Source organism: Canis lupus, chromosome X (assembly GCF_011100685.1).
Source record: "Canis lupus familiaris isolate Mischka breed German Shepherd chromosome X, alternate assembly UU_Cfam_GSD_1.0, whole genome shotgun sequence".
NCBI lineage: Eukaryota > Metazoa > Chordata > Mammalia > Carnivora > Canidae > Canis > Canis lupus.
Genome location: NC_049260.1, coordinates 45700711 through 45716680, shown reverse-complemented (window position 1 = coordinate 45716680; position 15970 = coordinate 45700711). Strand labels below are relative to the sequence as shown.

At 40.3% G+C, this 15970-nt stretch overlaps 1 protein-coding gene across 8 annotated transcripts in view; it reads left to right on the top strand.

The window, feature by feature from the left end:
* Window positions 1–15970, top strand: part of HUWE1 (HECT, UBA and WWE domain containing E3 ubiquitin protein ligase 1) — a 175124-nt gene that overhangs the window by 30394 nt on the left and 128760 nt on the right. For all 8 annotated transcript variants that reach the window (XM_038587503.1, XM_038587504.1, XM_038587508.1 and 5 more), the window contains one exon: window positions 14800–14868. In XM_038587503.1, the coding sequence (XP_038443431.1) occupies window positions 14824–14868 (45 nt within the window). In that variant the 5' untranslated portion in view covers window positions 14800–14823. The remainder of the gene's footprint in view (window positions 1–14799; window positions 14869–15970) is intronic.

Genomic DNA, 15970 nt, shown 5'->3' with positions numbered 1-15970 from the left:
ACCTTGGAACCTTGTCTTCCTTCATGGAGCAGGATGCTCTAAAATGCTTTAGGAAACACCAACCCAAGTATTGTCTGGCTTGTAGTGAGTGCTCAAAAAATACTTGCCCTTTTCACTGTGAAACCAGCTTAGAAGTAGGAACAAAAAAACTTTTGAATTTTTTTTTCTTAATTATTTTGTTTATTCATGAGACAGAGAGACACAGAGAGAGGCAGAGATCTAGGCAAAGGGAGAAGCAGGCTCCCTGTAGGGAGCCCGACAGAGGGGACTCCATCCCAGGACCCCGGGATCACACCCTGAGCTGAAGGCAGACGCTCAACCACTGAGCCGCCCAGGCATTACAAAACTTTTGAATTTTCTTAATTGATATCTCATGGACAGTGATACCCTCCTTTTTAAAACTACCGATGTTTCTTGCAACAAAATTATAGAAACTAGGTTAACATTGCACTTGTTCGGAGAATGTATGTGTTTGTTCATTTGTTTTGGCTTGGTTATTTAATTGAGTGCCTGTCATCTGAATCTGTTTATGAAAAGTTTGGAGCCCAAACACTGGAAACTGAAAAAGCCAATTTGCTCTTCTTGAACCTTGACAGCTAAGGCCTGGGCTTAGGACCCACACTTGACTGATTAGATGCTCATGCTTATGATTTTTTGTGCCTAGAGCCACTGAGGCAAAGAACCTGAGACCATTCAGAAGTCATTCTGCCACCAGCAGTAGCTTCTAGGCATCTAGAGTCTAGTGTTGGGGGTAGAGGCAACCCCAACTAAGCTGTGAGATGTCCTTGGCTGTAGTTCCAGGCTGCATAGCTTCCTTGGTTCCTCCCTATTTTCTGAATGTGGATCTATAAGCCTTCCTGTTGATTCCCTGAGCTGTTATCCTTCCAGTAAATCACTTTTCTGCTTTAGTCAGAGTCTATTGTTATCAACCCAGACCCTTGACTGGTAGAATCCTAAGTCAAAACAGCTGTAGTTTGAGTGAGACACATGTGTGAAGATTTGCCAGCAAACTCCTCTGTATTAAGCCAGTAAAAGAGTTGGGAGTTGTTTTTTAGTGCAAGTTAATCAGTGCTCTTGTTTTAGAGGATTGTTGGTTTTTTTTATTGTTGAATTTTGAGAGTTCTTTATCTTCTAAATACTATATATAGTTTGCAAATATTTTCTCCCAGTGTATTTTAAGTCTGTGATAATTTTTTTTTACTTTGCATTTTTTAAATTGAGATAATTAACATGACATGATAGTTTCAGGTGTACAACATAGTGATTTGATATCATATTGTGAAATGATCACAGTAAATCTAGTTAGAATTTTTTTCTTGCAATGAAAACTTTTAAGATCTACTCTTAGCAGTTTTAAAATAGATACTACAATATTCACTATAGTCACCATGCTACACATTACATCCCCATAACCTATTTGTTCTATAACTAAATGTTTGTACTTTTTGACCACCTTCACCCATTTCACTCACCCCTGCCTCTGGCATCTATCAATCTGTTTTGGGAGTTGTTTGATTTTTGTTTTTTGGGACTCTGTGAGTGAGACCATACAGTATTTGTCTTCCTCTGATTTATTTCATTTAGCATAATGCCCTCAAGGTCAAAGTTATTTGTCACAAATGGCAAGATACCCTTTTTCATGGCTAATATTTCTCTCTCTCTCTGTGTGTGTGTGTGTGTGTGTGTGTGTATCCACTGATCTGTCAATGGACAGTTAGGTTGTTTCCATGTCTTGCCTATTGTAAATAATGCAGTAAACAGGCGGATGCATAGATTTTTTTCAAGTTAGTGTTTTCATTTTCTTTTGCTAAATACCCAAAAATGGAATTGCTGAATCACATTTTTTTAAGATTTCATTTATTCATGAGAGAGCGTGAGGCAGAGACACAGGCAGAGGGAGAGGCAGGCTCTGTGCTGGGAACCCAACATGGGACTCAATCCCGGGACTCCGGGATCACACCCTGGAGTGAAGGGGGCGCAAACCGCTGAGCCACCCAGGCTGTCCCTCAGAATCATATTTTTAATATTTTGAGGAACCTCCATGTTTTCCTATATTGGCTGTACCAATTTACATTCCCACCAACAGTACACAATCAATCACTTTTCTCCACATTCTCGCTACATGATTCATTTTGAGTTAGTTTTTATATACAGAGTGAGGCTAGGTCACCTATAGACCTATAGACACCTACTTGCTGTGGCACCATTTGTTGATGAAACTATCCTTTGATTAAATTACTTTTTCTACTTTGTTAAAAATCAGTTGGGTAATGGTGCTTGGGTGGCTCAGTTGGTTAAGCATCCAACACTTAATTTTATTTTGTTTGTTTTTTTCCATTGGAGTTTGATTTATCAACATACAGTATAACACCCAGAGCTCATCCCATCAAGTGCCCTCCTCAGTGCCCGTCACCAGTCACCCCGTCCCCCCCGCCCACCTCCCCTTCCACTACCCCTTATTCGTTTCCCAGCGTTAGGAGTCTCTCATGTTCTGTCATCCTCTTTGATATTTCCCACTCATTTTCTCTCTTTTCCCCTTTAATCCCTTGCACTATATTTTATATTCCCCAAATGACTGAAACCATATAATGTTTGTCCTTCTCTGATTGACTTACTTCACTCAACATAATACCCTCCATTTCCATCCACGTTGAAGCGAATGGTGGGTATTTGTCGTTTCTAATGGCTGAGTAATATTCCATTGTATATATAGACCACATCTTTATCTATTCATCTTTCAGTGGACACCGAGGCTCCTTCCACAGTTTGGCTATTGTGGACATTGGTGCAGGTGTCCTGGCGTTTCACTGCCTCTGTATCTTTGGGGTAAATCCCCAGCAGTCCAATTGCTGGGTCGTAGGGTAGATCTATTTTTAACTCTTTGAGGAACCTCCACACAGTTTTCCAGAGTGGCTGGACCAGTTAACATTCCCACCACCAGTGCAAGAGGGTTCCCCCTTCTCCACATCCTCTCCAACATTTGTTGTTTCGTCTTGTTAATTTTCGCCATTCGCACTGGTGTGAGGTGGTATCTCATTGTGGTTTTGATTTGTATTTCCCTGATGGCAAGTGATGTGTGGAGCATTTTCTCATGCGCATGTTGGCCATGTCTATGTCGTCTTTGGTGAAATTTCCGTTCATGTCTTTTGCCCATTTCATGATTGGATTGTTTCTTTGCTGTTGAGTTTAATAAGTTCTTTATAGATCTTGGAAACTAGCCCTTTATCTGATAGGTCATATCTTCTTCCATTCTGTAGGTTGTCTTTTAGTTTTGTTGACTGTTTCTTTGGCTGTGCAGAAGCTTTTTATCTTGATTAAGTCCCAATAGTTCATTTTTTGCTTTTGTTTCCCCTGCCTTCATAGCTTGCAAGAAGTTGCTGTGGCCAAGTTCAAAAAGGGTGTTGCCTGTGTTCTCCTCTAGGATTTTGATGGATTCTTATCTCACATTTAGATCTTTCATCCAAATTGAGTTTATCTTTGTGTATGGTGCAAGAGAGTGGTCTAGTTTCATTCTTTGGAATTCAGGTGATGTTGGCTTCAAGGGCGAGTTTGGAAGTATTCCATCCCTTTCTATCTTTCAGAACACCTTTAGTAGAATAGGTATTGTTTCTTCTTTAAAGGTTTGATAGAATTCCCCTGGGAAGCCATCTGGCCCTGGGCTTTTGTGTCTTGGGAGGTTTTTGATGACTGCTTCAATTTCCTCCCTGGTTATTTGTTCAGGTTATTTGCCTGTTCAGGTTATCTATTTCTTCCTGTTCCAGTTTTGGGTAGTTTGTGGTTTTCCAGAAATGGCGTACGTTTTCTAGATTGTCTAATTTATTGGCGTAGAGCTGCTCATAATACGTTATTTTTTAATAAATTAATTTTTTATTGGTGTTCAATTTACCAACATACAGAATAACACCCAGTGCTCATCCCGTCAAGTGTCCCCCTCAGTGCCCGTCACCCATCCACCACCACCCCCCAGCCCTCCTCCCCTTCCACCACCCCTAGTTCATTTCCCAGAGTTAGGAGTCTTTATGTTCTGTCTCCCTTTCTGATATTTCCCACACATTTCTGCTCCCTTCCCTTCGATTCCCTTTCACTATTATTTATATTCCCCAAATGAATGAAAACATACAATGTTTGTCCTTCTCCAGTTGACTTACTTCACTCAGCATAATACCCTCCAATTCCATCCACGTTGAAACAAATGGTGGGTATTTGTCATTTCTAATGGCTGAGTAATATTCCATTGTATACATAAACCACATCTTCTTTATCCATTCATCTTTTGATGGACACCGAGGCTCCTTCCACAGTTTGGCTATTGTGGACATTCCTGCTATAAACATCGGGGTGCAGGTGTCCTGGCGTTTCATTGCATCTGAATCTTTGGGGTAAATCCCCAACAGTGCAATTGCTGGGTCGTAGGGCAGGTCTATTTTTAACTCTTTGAGGAACCTCCACACAGTTTTCCAGAGTGATTGCACCAGTTCACATTCCCACCAACAGTGTAAGAGGGTTCCCTTTTCTCCCCATCCTCTCCAACATTTGTTGTTTCCTGCCTTGTTAATTTTCCCCATTCTCACTGGTGTGAGGTGGTATCTCATTGTGGTTTTGATTTGTATTTCCCTGATGGCAAGTGATGCAGAGCATTTTCTCGTGTGCGTGTTGGCCATGTCTATGTCTTCCTCTGTGAGATTTCTCTTCATGTCTTTTGCCCATTTCATGATTGGATTGTTTGTTTCTTTGGTGTTGAGTTTCATAAGTTCTTTATAGATCTTGGAAACTAGCCCTTTATCTGATACGTCATTTGCAAATATCTTCTACCATTCTGTAGGTTGTCTTTTAGTTTTGTTGACTGTATCCTTTGCTGTGCAAAAGCTTCTTATCTTGATGAAGTCCCAATAGTTCATTTTTGCTTTTGTTTCTTTTGCCTTCGTGGATGTATCTTGCAAAAAGTTACTGTGGCTGAGTTCATAAAGGGTGTTGCCTGTGTTCTCCTCTAGGATTTGATGGAATTTGTCTCACATTTAGATCTTTCATCCATTTTGGGTTTATCTTTGTGTATGTTGAAAGAGAGTGGTCTAGTTTCATTCTTCTGCATGTGGATGTCCAATTTTCCCAGCACCATTTATTGAAGAGACTGTCTTTCTTCCAATGCATAGTCTTTCCTCCTTTATCGAATATTAGTTGACCATAAAGTTCAGGGTCCACTTCTGGGTTCTCTATTCTGTTCCATTGATCTATGTGTCTGTTTTTGTGCCAGTACCACACTGTCTTGATGACCACAGCTTTGTAGTACAACCTGAAATCTGGCATTGTGATGCCCCCAGCTATGGTTTTCTTCTTTAAAATTCCCCTGGCTATTCGGGGTCTTTTCTGACTCCACACAAATCTTAAAATAATTTGTTCTAACTCTCTGAAGAAAGTCTATGGTATTTTGATAGGGATTGCATTAAACGTGTAAATTGCCCTGGGTAACATTGACATTTTCACAATATTCTGCCAATCCATGAGCATGGAATATTTTTCCATCTCTTTTTGTCTTCCTCAATTTCTTTCAGAAGTGTTCTATAGTTTTTAGGGTATAGATCCTTTCCCTCTTTGGTTAGGTTTATTCCTAGGTATCTTATGCTTTTGGGTGCAATTGTAAATGGGATTGACTCCTTAATTTCTCTTTCTTCAGTCTCATTGTTAGTGTATAGAAATGCCATTGATTTCTGGGCATTGATTTTGGATCCTGCCACACTGCCAAATTGCTGTATGAGTTCTAGCAATCTTGGGGTGGAGTCTTTTGGGTTTTCTGTGTAGAGTATCATGTCATCGGCGAAGAGGGAGAGTTTGACTTCTTCTTTGCCAATTTGAATGCCTTTAATGTCTTTTTGTTGTCTGATTGCTGAGGCTAGGACTTCCAATACTATGTTGAATAGCAGTGGTGAGAGTGGACATCCCTGTCTTGTTCCTGATCTTAGGGGAAAGGCTCCCAGTGCTTCCCCATTGAGAATGATATTTGCTGTGGGCTTTTCGTAGATGGCTTTTAAGATGTCAAGGAAAGTTCCCTCTATCCCTACACTCTGAAGAGTTTTGATCAGAAATGGATGCTGTATTTTGTCAAATGCTTTCTCTGCATCTCATGAGAGGATCATATGGTTCTTGATTTTTCTCTTGCTGATATGATGAATCACATTGATTGTTTTACGAGTGTTGAACCAGCCTTGTGTCCCGGGGATAAATCCTACTTGGTCAGGGTGAATAATTTTCTTAATGTGTTGTTGGATCGTTTTGGCTAGTATCTTGTTGAGAATTTTTGCATCCATGTTCATCAGGGATATTGGTCTATAATTCTCCTTGTTGGTGGGGTCTTTGTCTGGTTTTGGAATTAAGGTGATGCTGGCCTCTTAGAACGAATTTGGAAGTACTCCATCTCTTTCTATCTTTCCAAACAGCTTTAGTAGAATAGGCATGATTTCTTCTTTAAACGTTTGATACAATTCCCCTGGGAAGCCATCTGGTCCTGGACTCTTGTGACTTGGGAGGTTTTTGATGACTGCTTCCATTTCCTCCCTGGTTATTGGCCTGTTCAGGTTTTCTATTTCTTCCTGTTCCAGTTTTGGTAGTTTGTGGCTTTCCAGGAATGCGTCCATTTCTTCTAGATTGCCTAATTTGTTGGCGTATAGCTGTTCATAATATGTTTTTTAAAATCGTTTGTATTTCCTTGGTGTTGGTAGTGATCTCTCCTTTCTCGTTCATGATTTTATTAATTTGAGTCTTCTCTCTCTTCTTTTTAATAAGGTTGGCTAATGGTTTATCTATCTTATTAATTCTTTCAAAGAACCAACTCCTGGTTCTGTTGATCTGTTCCACAGTTCTTCTGGTCTCGATTTCGTTGAGTTCTGCTCGAATTTTAATTAACTCTCTTCTTCTCCTGGGCGTGGGATCAATCTGCTGTTTTTTCTCTAGCTCCCTTATGTGTACGGTTAGCTTTCGTATTTGAGTTCTTTCCAGTTTTTGAATGGATGCTTGTATTGCGATGTATTTCCCCCTTAGGACTGCTTTTGCTGCATCCCAAATATTTTGAACGGTTGTATCTTCATTCTCATTAGTTTCCATGAATCCTTACTTAATTTCTTGGTTGACCCTTTCATCTTTTAGCAGGATGGTCCTTAACCTCCACGTGTTTGAGGTCCTTCCAAACTTCTTGTTGTGATTTAGTTCTAATTTCAAGGCATTATGGTCTGAGAATATGCAGGGGACGATCCCAATCTTTTGGTATCGGTTCAGACCCGATTTGTGACCCAGTATGTGGTCTATTCTGGAGAAAGTTCCATGTGCACTTGAGAAGAATGTGTATTCAGTTGAGTTTGGATGTAAAGTTCTGTAGATATCTGTGAAATCCATCTGGTCCAGTGTATCATTTAAAGCTCTCGTTTCTTTGGAGATGTTGTGCTTAGAAGACTTATCGAGGGTAGAAAGAGCTAGATTGAAGTCACCAAGTATAAGTGTATTATTATCTAAGTATTTCTTCACTTTGGTTAATAATTGACTTATATATTTGGCAGCTCCCACATTCGGGGCATATATATTGAGGATTGTTAAGTCCTCTTGTTGGATAGATCTTTTACACATGAGATAGTGTCCCTCTTCATCTCTCACTACTGTCTTTTGGGTAAATTTTAGTGTATCTGATATAAGGATGGCTACCCCTGCTTTCTCTTGTTGAGGACCATTTGAATGGTAAATGGTTCTCCAACCTTTTATTTTCAGGCTGTAGGTGTCCTTCTGTCTAAAATGAGTCTCTTGTAGACAGCAAATAGATGGGTCCTGCTTTTTTATCCAGTCTGAAACCCTGCGCCTTTTGATGGGGTCATTAAGCTCATTCACGTTCAGAGTTACTATTGACAGATATGAGTTTAGTGTCATCATGATATCTATTCAGTCCTTGTTTTTGTGGATTGTTCCACTGGACTTCTTTTTAAAGGGGAATTTAATAGTCCCCCTTAAAATTTCTTGCAGAGCTGGTTTGGAGGTCACATATTCTTTCAGTTCCTGCCTGTCTTGGAAGCTCTTTATCTCTCCTTCCATTTTGAATGAGAGCCTTACTGGATAAAGTATTCTTGGTTGCATGTTCTTCTCATTTAGGACCCTGAATATATCCTGCCAGCTCTTTCTGGCCTGCCTGGTCTCTGTGGAGAGATCTGCTGTTACCCTAATATTCCTCCCCATAAAAGTGAGGGATTTCTTGTCTCTTGCTGCTTTAAGGATCTTCTCTTTATCTTTGGAATTTGGAAGCTTCACTATTAAATGTCCAGGTGTTGAACGGTTTTTATTGATTTTAGGGGGGGATCTCTCTATTTCCTGGATCTGAATGCCTGTTTCCCTTCCCAGATTAGGAAAGTTTTCAGCTAGGATTTGTTCAAATACATATTCTGGCCCTCTGTCCCTTTCGGCACCCTCGGGAACCCCAATTAAATGTAGGTTTTTCTTCCTCAGGGTGTCGTTTATTTCCCTTAATCTGTCTTCATGGTCTTTTAATTGTCTGTCTCTTTTTTCCTCAGTTTCCCTGTTTGCCATCAACTTTTCTTCTATGTCACTCACTCGTTCTTCCACCTCGTTAAGCCTCCTCGTTAGGACTTCTAGTTTGGATTGCATTTCATTCAATTGATTTTTAATTTCTGCCTGATTGGATCTAAATTCTGCAGTCATGAAGTCTCTTGAGTCCTTTATGCTTTTTTCTAGAGCCACCAGTAGCTGTATAATAGTGCTTCTGAATTGGCTTTCTGACATTGAATTGTAATCCAGATTTTGTAACTCTGTGGGAGAGAGGATTGTTTCTGATTCTTTCTTTTGAGGTGAGGTTTTCCTTCTAGTCATTTTGCTCAGTGCAGAGTGGGCAAAAACAAGTTGTATTGGGAAAAGGAGAAAAAGAGAGAGGAGAAGGAAAGAAAAGAGAAAAGGAAAAAAGGAAGAAAAAAGGGAAAAGAGAAGAAAAAGAGAAAGAAAAAGAAAGGTGAAAAAAAGGGGTGGGGGAAGCAATCAAAAAGAAAACAAAAACAAAAACAACACGGGGGAGTATCTTCTGATTCTGTATACTTTTAAGTCCCTTGACTTCCCCTGGAACTGGTCTGTCTAGCTGGTCTTCTGGGGGAGGGGCCTGTTGTGCTGATTTTCAGGTGTTAGCACTTGGGGGAGCTGCTCTGCCCCCTGCCTGGTGCAGGGCTCAGTGGGGGTTGTTTACCCCGTGAGGCCCTAGGAGGAACAACCCCAGTGGCTATGGCAGCTCTGGAAACCTGGATTCAGCCCCCGCAGTAACTCTGGAGCTCTCAGTTTGCAGGGTCTGGAGGCTCCGGGGTGGGGCCGCTGATCTGCTCAGCTCCGTGGAGGAGTGTCCTTGCTGTCCTGGGCCCTCCCAGCCTCTGCCTGTCCCCGGGGGAGGCCGGATCTTGGGCTGTGTCCCCGCGCCCTGCGCTCCTGGTCTGCGCTGTTGGATTTGCTCTCTGGGCCGCGCAGCCCCCTCCGCGGAGCCTCCACCCGAGCCCCTCTGAGCTGCTCCCTGAGCCATGGAGCCTCTTCCTCTGCTGGAGCCGCTGCCGCTGAGCTGCTCCCGGAGCTGCGCAGCCCCCTCGGCAGAGCCGCTGCCCGAGCCCCTCGGTCCGGGTCCAGCCGTGCGGGCTGCAGTCTTTTAGGGAGCCGCGGGGTATGGCGCACTCTCCTGGGCGTGCAGGTGTCTGTTAGTGTCCCAGGGAGCCTGAGGGCATCCCTGCCTTCCTGGGGTCCTGCTCTAACTCCCTGTGGGGGCGCTGTTCCGCCGGGGAAGATTGGTGAAGCTCCTGCTTCTCCGGGAGGGAGGGAGCTTTCCTGTCCTGGGGGCACTCGCCCTGGCCTTAGCCAGGCTCCTCGTTGGGGCTCCTCCCCCTTGGATGCCTTTTGTTTCTTTACAACCCCCCCCCCCCCCCCCCCCCCCCCCCCCGTCTTCCTGCCTTGATAGAAGTGCGAACTCTTCTCACTGTAGCATTCCAGCTGATCTCTTTAAATCTGAGGCCGAATTCGTAGATTTTCAGGATGATTTGAAGGTTATCTAGGTAATTTGGTTTGGTGGGGACAGGTGATTTGGGGACCCTACTCTTCCACCATCTTGTCCCTCCCTCCTCATAATACGTTTTTAAAATCGTTTGTGTTTCCTTTGTATTGGTGGTGATATCTCCTTTTCCATTCATGATTTTATTAATTAGTCTTTTTTCTTTTTAATAAGGCTGGCTAATGGTTTATGAATCTTATTTATTCTTTAAAGAACCAACTCCTGGTTTTGGTTATTAATTGATATATTTGGCAGCTCCCACACTAGGGGCAGAAACATTCATGATTGTTAGGTGGTCTTGTTGGATAGACCCTTTGTATGATATAGTGTCCCTCTTCGTCTCTTACTACAGTCTTCGGGATAAACTTTATCTGCTATGAGGATGGCTACCCCAGCTTTCTTTTGAGGACCATTTGAATGGTAAATGGTTCTCCACCTTTTCATTTTCAGGCTGGAGGTGTCCTTAGGTCTAAAATGAGACTCTTGTAGACAGCAAATAGATGGGTCTAGCTTTTTTATCCAGTCTGAAAACCTGCGTCTTTTGATGGGATCATTAAGCCCATTCACATTCAGAGTTAGTATTGAAAGATATGAATTTAGTGTCATCGTAGTACCTATTCAGTTCCTGTGGATTATTTTTTTGGGCTTCCTCTTTCTTTTACAGAGTACCCCTTAATATTTCTTGCAGTGCTGGTTTGGTGGTCACATATTCTTTCAGTTTCTGCCTATCAGAAGCTCTTTATCTCTCCTCCTATTCTGAATGAGAGCCTTGCTGGACAGAGTATTCTTGGCTGCATGTTTTTCTCCCTTAGGACCCTGAATATATCCTGCCAGTCCTTTCTGGCCTGCCAGGTCTCTGTGGAGAGGTCTGCTGTTAAACTAATATTTCTCCCCATGTAAGTTGGGATCTCTTGTCTCTTGCTGCTTTAAGGATTTTTCTCTTTATCTTTGGAATTTGCAAGTTTCAGTATTAAATGTCGAGGTATTAAGTGGTTTTTATTGATTTTAGGGGGGGATCTCTCTATCTCCTGGATCTGAATGCCTGTTTCCCTCCCCAAGTTAGGGAAATTCTCAGCTATGATTTGTTCAAATATGCCTTCTGGTCCTCGTCCCTCTCGGCGCCCTCTGGAACCGCAATTAAATGTAGATTTTTTTTTTTCCTTCTGAGGCTATTTATTTCCCTTAACCTTTCCTCATGGTCTTTTTTTTAAGATTTATTTATTTATGATAGAGAAAGAGAGAGAGGCAGAGACACAGGAGGAGGGAGAAGCAGGCTCCATGCCAGAAACCCAACGTGGGACTCGATCCCGGGACTCCAGGTTCACGCCCTGGGCCAAAGGCAGGCGCTAAACCACTGAGCCACCCAGGGATCCCCTCCTCATGGTCTTTTAATTGTTTTTCCCTTTTTTCCTCAGCTTCCTTCCTTGCCATCAACTTGTCTTCTATGTCACTCGCTCTTTCTTCTACCTCATTAACCCTTGTCATTAGGACCTCCAGTTTGGATTGCATCTCATTTAATGGATTTTTAATTTTGGCTTGATTAGATCTAAATTCTGCAGCCATGAGGTCTCTTGAATCCTTTATGATTTTTTTTTTCAGAGCCACCAGTAGCTTTATAATTGTGCTTCTGAATTGGCTTTCTGGCATCAAATTGTAATCCAAATTCTGTAACTCTGTGGGAGAGAGGACTGTTTCTGATTATTTCTTTTGTGGTAAGTTCTTCCTTCTAGTTATTTTGCTCAGTGCAGAATGGCTTTATTAATGGGTCAACCATGACCTAAGTAAATTTCACCCTAGATGATTCTGAAGAGGTCAGAGGCCAGAAATTAAGAACCAAGATCAGAACAAAATAAAACAAAAGGACCACTAAAGTGAAAAACGAAGAGTAAAAAATAAAAGGCCAAGAATCCCAAAGAAGAAGTAGAAAAAGACAGAAGAGGGGAAAAAAAGAAAAAAGGGGGCCCGGGACAATGGTGGTGGTGACACAGTTGTAATGGAGGGAGAATGTAGTCTACCTGCCTACTCTTAATTTTGGCTCAGATCACAGTCCCAGGGTCCTGGTATCAAGCCTCACATTGGGCTCTGCCGGGCATGGAGCCTACCTAAGATTTCTTCTCCCCTCCCCCCACATTCACTAAGAAAAAAAAATCGGTTGGGCATATTTGTATGAGTTTATTTGGTTTCTATTCTGATTTGTTAATGTGTCTATCCCACCTCCAATACTACATATACAGTCTTGATTACTATAGGGGAGAAAGATGAATATGTATGTCATATAAATGGATAGAGTGATTCCTCCTTCTTTTCAAAATTATTTTAGCTATTGTAGTTCTTTTGTCTTTACATATACATTTTAAAGTTCTCTGAGAGAGAGCTCAAGTGAGTGCACAGGGTTGGAGGGGCAGAGGGAGAGAGAATCATAAGACTCCATTCTGAGTACAGAGCTTGATACAGGGCCTGATTCCACAACCCTGAGACACAGCCTGAGCCAAAACCAAGAATCAGATGCTCAATTGACTGTGCCACCCAGGTGCCCCATTATATTTTATAATAATCCCAACTTATTTACCAAAAAATTCTTACTGGGATTTGGATAGTATCTGCATTAAACCTTCAATTTGAGAGGGATCGACATCTTTACTGTGTTGAGTCGTCTTAATCTATGAGCATAGAATGTCTCTTCATATATTTATACCTTTGATTTTTTTTTAAATCAACATTTCATAGTTTTCAACATACAAGTCCTGTGCATGTTTTGTTAGATTTACACTGAAGTGTTTCAAGTTTTGTTTTGAGCAATTGTGAGTGGTAGTGTACTTTTACAGTTTGGAGGTTATGTTTCCATTGCCAGTATACAGAAATAGATTAATTTGTTTATCTGGGATCCTGCAACTTTACTGAGATCATTTATTAGTTCTGGGAGGGTTTTTAAAATACATTTGGGAGGTTTTCTACTATATAATCCTTTGTCATCTGCAAATAGGAAGTTTTGTTTTCTCCTTCCTGATCTGTATACCCGTCATTTCATTTCTTACCTTATTGCATTGCTAGAACTTCCAACACTGTGTTGGATCAAAGTGGTGAGAATGGACATCCTTACCTTGTTCTTAATTTTGGAAGGAAGACATTCAGTAATTTGGTTTTATGGTGTTGGGGCTGGCTGCTACTTTTGCAGTAGAGGTAGTCTTAAAGCCTCCCAGCAAATAACTGCAGCCACAATAGTGTGATAGTCACTTGCTTTAGGTAATGAGTGTGTTTTGTGAGAAAAAGCCAAAACTGAATACAGGTTACTTCACTTACAGTTTCTACTACCTGGATCAGATTGTTGCCAGAATCCTGTTGGCCTTTTTTAGATACTTGGAAGCTGTTGGCAGCAGGCATTCTGTTCACTTTCCTTTAGATGCTGAGGTAATTTTTTAAAAAGTAATCTGGAACCTCATATCCTAACATGTGAACCATAGAGGGAAAACTTTTTGTCTCTATAAAAACATTTTAGAGTATATTCTGGATGTTTCATTAATTTTTCCTGAATGCCCATTGGTTAAATAGATGCCAACCGTGCAGGCAAATAAACTTTATTTCCACAGTACGGAGTATGTTGGAATAAATCTAGACCAAAAGCTGCCTGAATTTTAGACTTGTGCTTGGTCAGCTTTGTGTTATGATGGCCTTCTTGGGGGAGAGACATTGGCTTTCAGTTATGCTGTGTAGCAAATACATTATTAATAGGAGAATCGGTGTGTAAAGAGCTTTCATTTCACCTCTACCTCTGTCCATGTGTCCTAGTTGCTAATGGGAGAAACTTTATTTCTTCCTCTACCTTGGTCTGGGCATCTTGAGGGACCTGTGTACCATGAAAGATGACCTAGGTTTATACTGTGGGTTGCCCACTTTTGTGCCTTAGTAAAAAATGATTAAATGTCCTTAGTAGAAATGATTGTGTTCTGTGCTCAGAACATTTCTAGTGGAGTCTTATACATCATTTTCTAATTTAAAAATGAAAGTATTGTGTTGCCTTTGTTCTTACAACACAACTAATTTATTTTTATTGGTTTAAAACAAAAGATACAGAGATGTATATGCATAATAATCCTTTTGGTTAGCAATGAGTTAACATTTTGATGTATACCCCTTCTAAGCAGTTTAAACATAGGTTTATATTGTTTATTTTGTTTTGTAACATTTTTATTTCACCATGAACATCTTTTAGTTATATAATTGTGTGCAGTGTTTATAACAGTTGGGTAATATTTCATTTTAAACCAATCCTTTTTGGACATTTGGTCCTTTCCAATTTTTCACTATTACATATGGTCATGCAGTATAGATTCTTGTGGTTAAATATTTGTATACATCCTTATGATTTTCTTTGACTAAATTCCCAGAAGTGGAATTGTTAAGTTTTCCAGAGAACTGCAAGGATATGGTAAATTTTTTCATCATGAAGTGTGTTAAAAACAATGTAATCTCTTATTTTCAATTATGAGTTTGAGAGGTTTGCTTAAAAAATGTTTTAATTTTGGCTTAAATTGATTATAGTCTTATGCAACATATGGATGTAGGCCAGTTTTGTCTGGAGATATTCCTTTTCCATGCTTCTGAGTTGGCATGGCATCATAACTCCAGAATTTTTGCTTTAAGCGTTTTGCATGTTCTTCATTCTGTCTTGTTTATGTCAAGCATGTAGTGCTCAAGATTGCAACTTTAAGTTCTCACTTTTTGGGGGAATTTTTTTTCAGATCATAAAACAGAAAATCGAAAACATGAAAGTAGACAGGACTAAACTGAAAAAGACACCTACTGAGGCTGTAAGTATCCAGAAGTATGGTCTATTTTTTTCATTTTGGAAAAAGTCCTGACAGTTCAACTGTACTAATCTTCCAAATACATTATCACTTATATATACAAAGTGCAATAAAACAGCAGGTTGTCTTGAAACAGATTTACTTTTGAGCTTCCCTTGATTAAAAAAGTGAATAAGTTAGTCACTAGTAGAAAGTGAGCACTAAACTGTTGGTAGCTTTATGTACCTGAAGTAGCTGCTGTTCTGTGCATTGGAAGGCAGTGTGATATAATAGAAAGAGCAGATGTGAATTCAAATTCTGTCTGTATTTGGAAGGGGCGGACTCTTTGTCAATTTTATTTTCTAGAAAATTTAAGTGGTAACTTTCTTAACTAGATTTCTTTTGAGGCCAGTGTTGTAGCTTTTTTATTATTATGGATTCTTAATTGTACAATTCAGCTTAATCGGTATTAACCTGTATATTGGGTGACCGTGTCAGTTGATCTATGTCAGCAGTAGAAATCCCAGCTTTAGTCCAATATTCAATCAGCTGGCTTAAACTGTATTTCGCTGTTAAGAAAGTATTGCATTGTTATGACGCTTGTGTAGATCCTATTATGCTGTAGTTTGAGGAGCACAAGCTTTGGAATTAAACATGAGTTTGAGTCTTACTAGATTTTTGCAGGTGTCAAACAGAGTTGATAATTCTTCCTTCCTTGATGTGAAGCATATGCTTAGTAAAGTATCTGGCACATAATAAATTAGTTCATTTTCTAAATACAGGCCACTTGGTTTTTAAAAACTGACTGCCTGCAAGTATCACCATGGATATCACTATTAACATTTTGCTATATTTCTTCTAGTCTTTTAAAGATTATTGCATGGACATTCTCCTGCCCTTTTTTATTAAGCAGTATACTAATGAATGTGAGAAATGCTGTCTTCCCATACTGTCCCTCATCAGCATTACAGATTATTTTTAAAATTTTTGTTAGTGAGGGGAAAATATTTCATGGTTCTAATTTGCATGCTTTAATTACTTATATTTTCAAATTTATTGGCTTTGTATTGGTTGTCAGACGCTCATGCTGTTCATTTTGTATTTGATGTTGGAATATCAGGTTGTT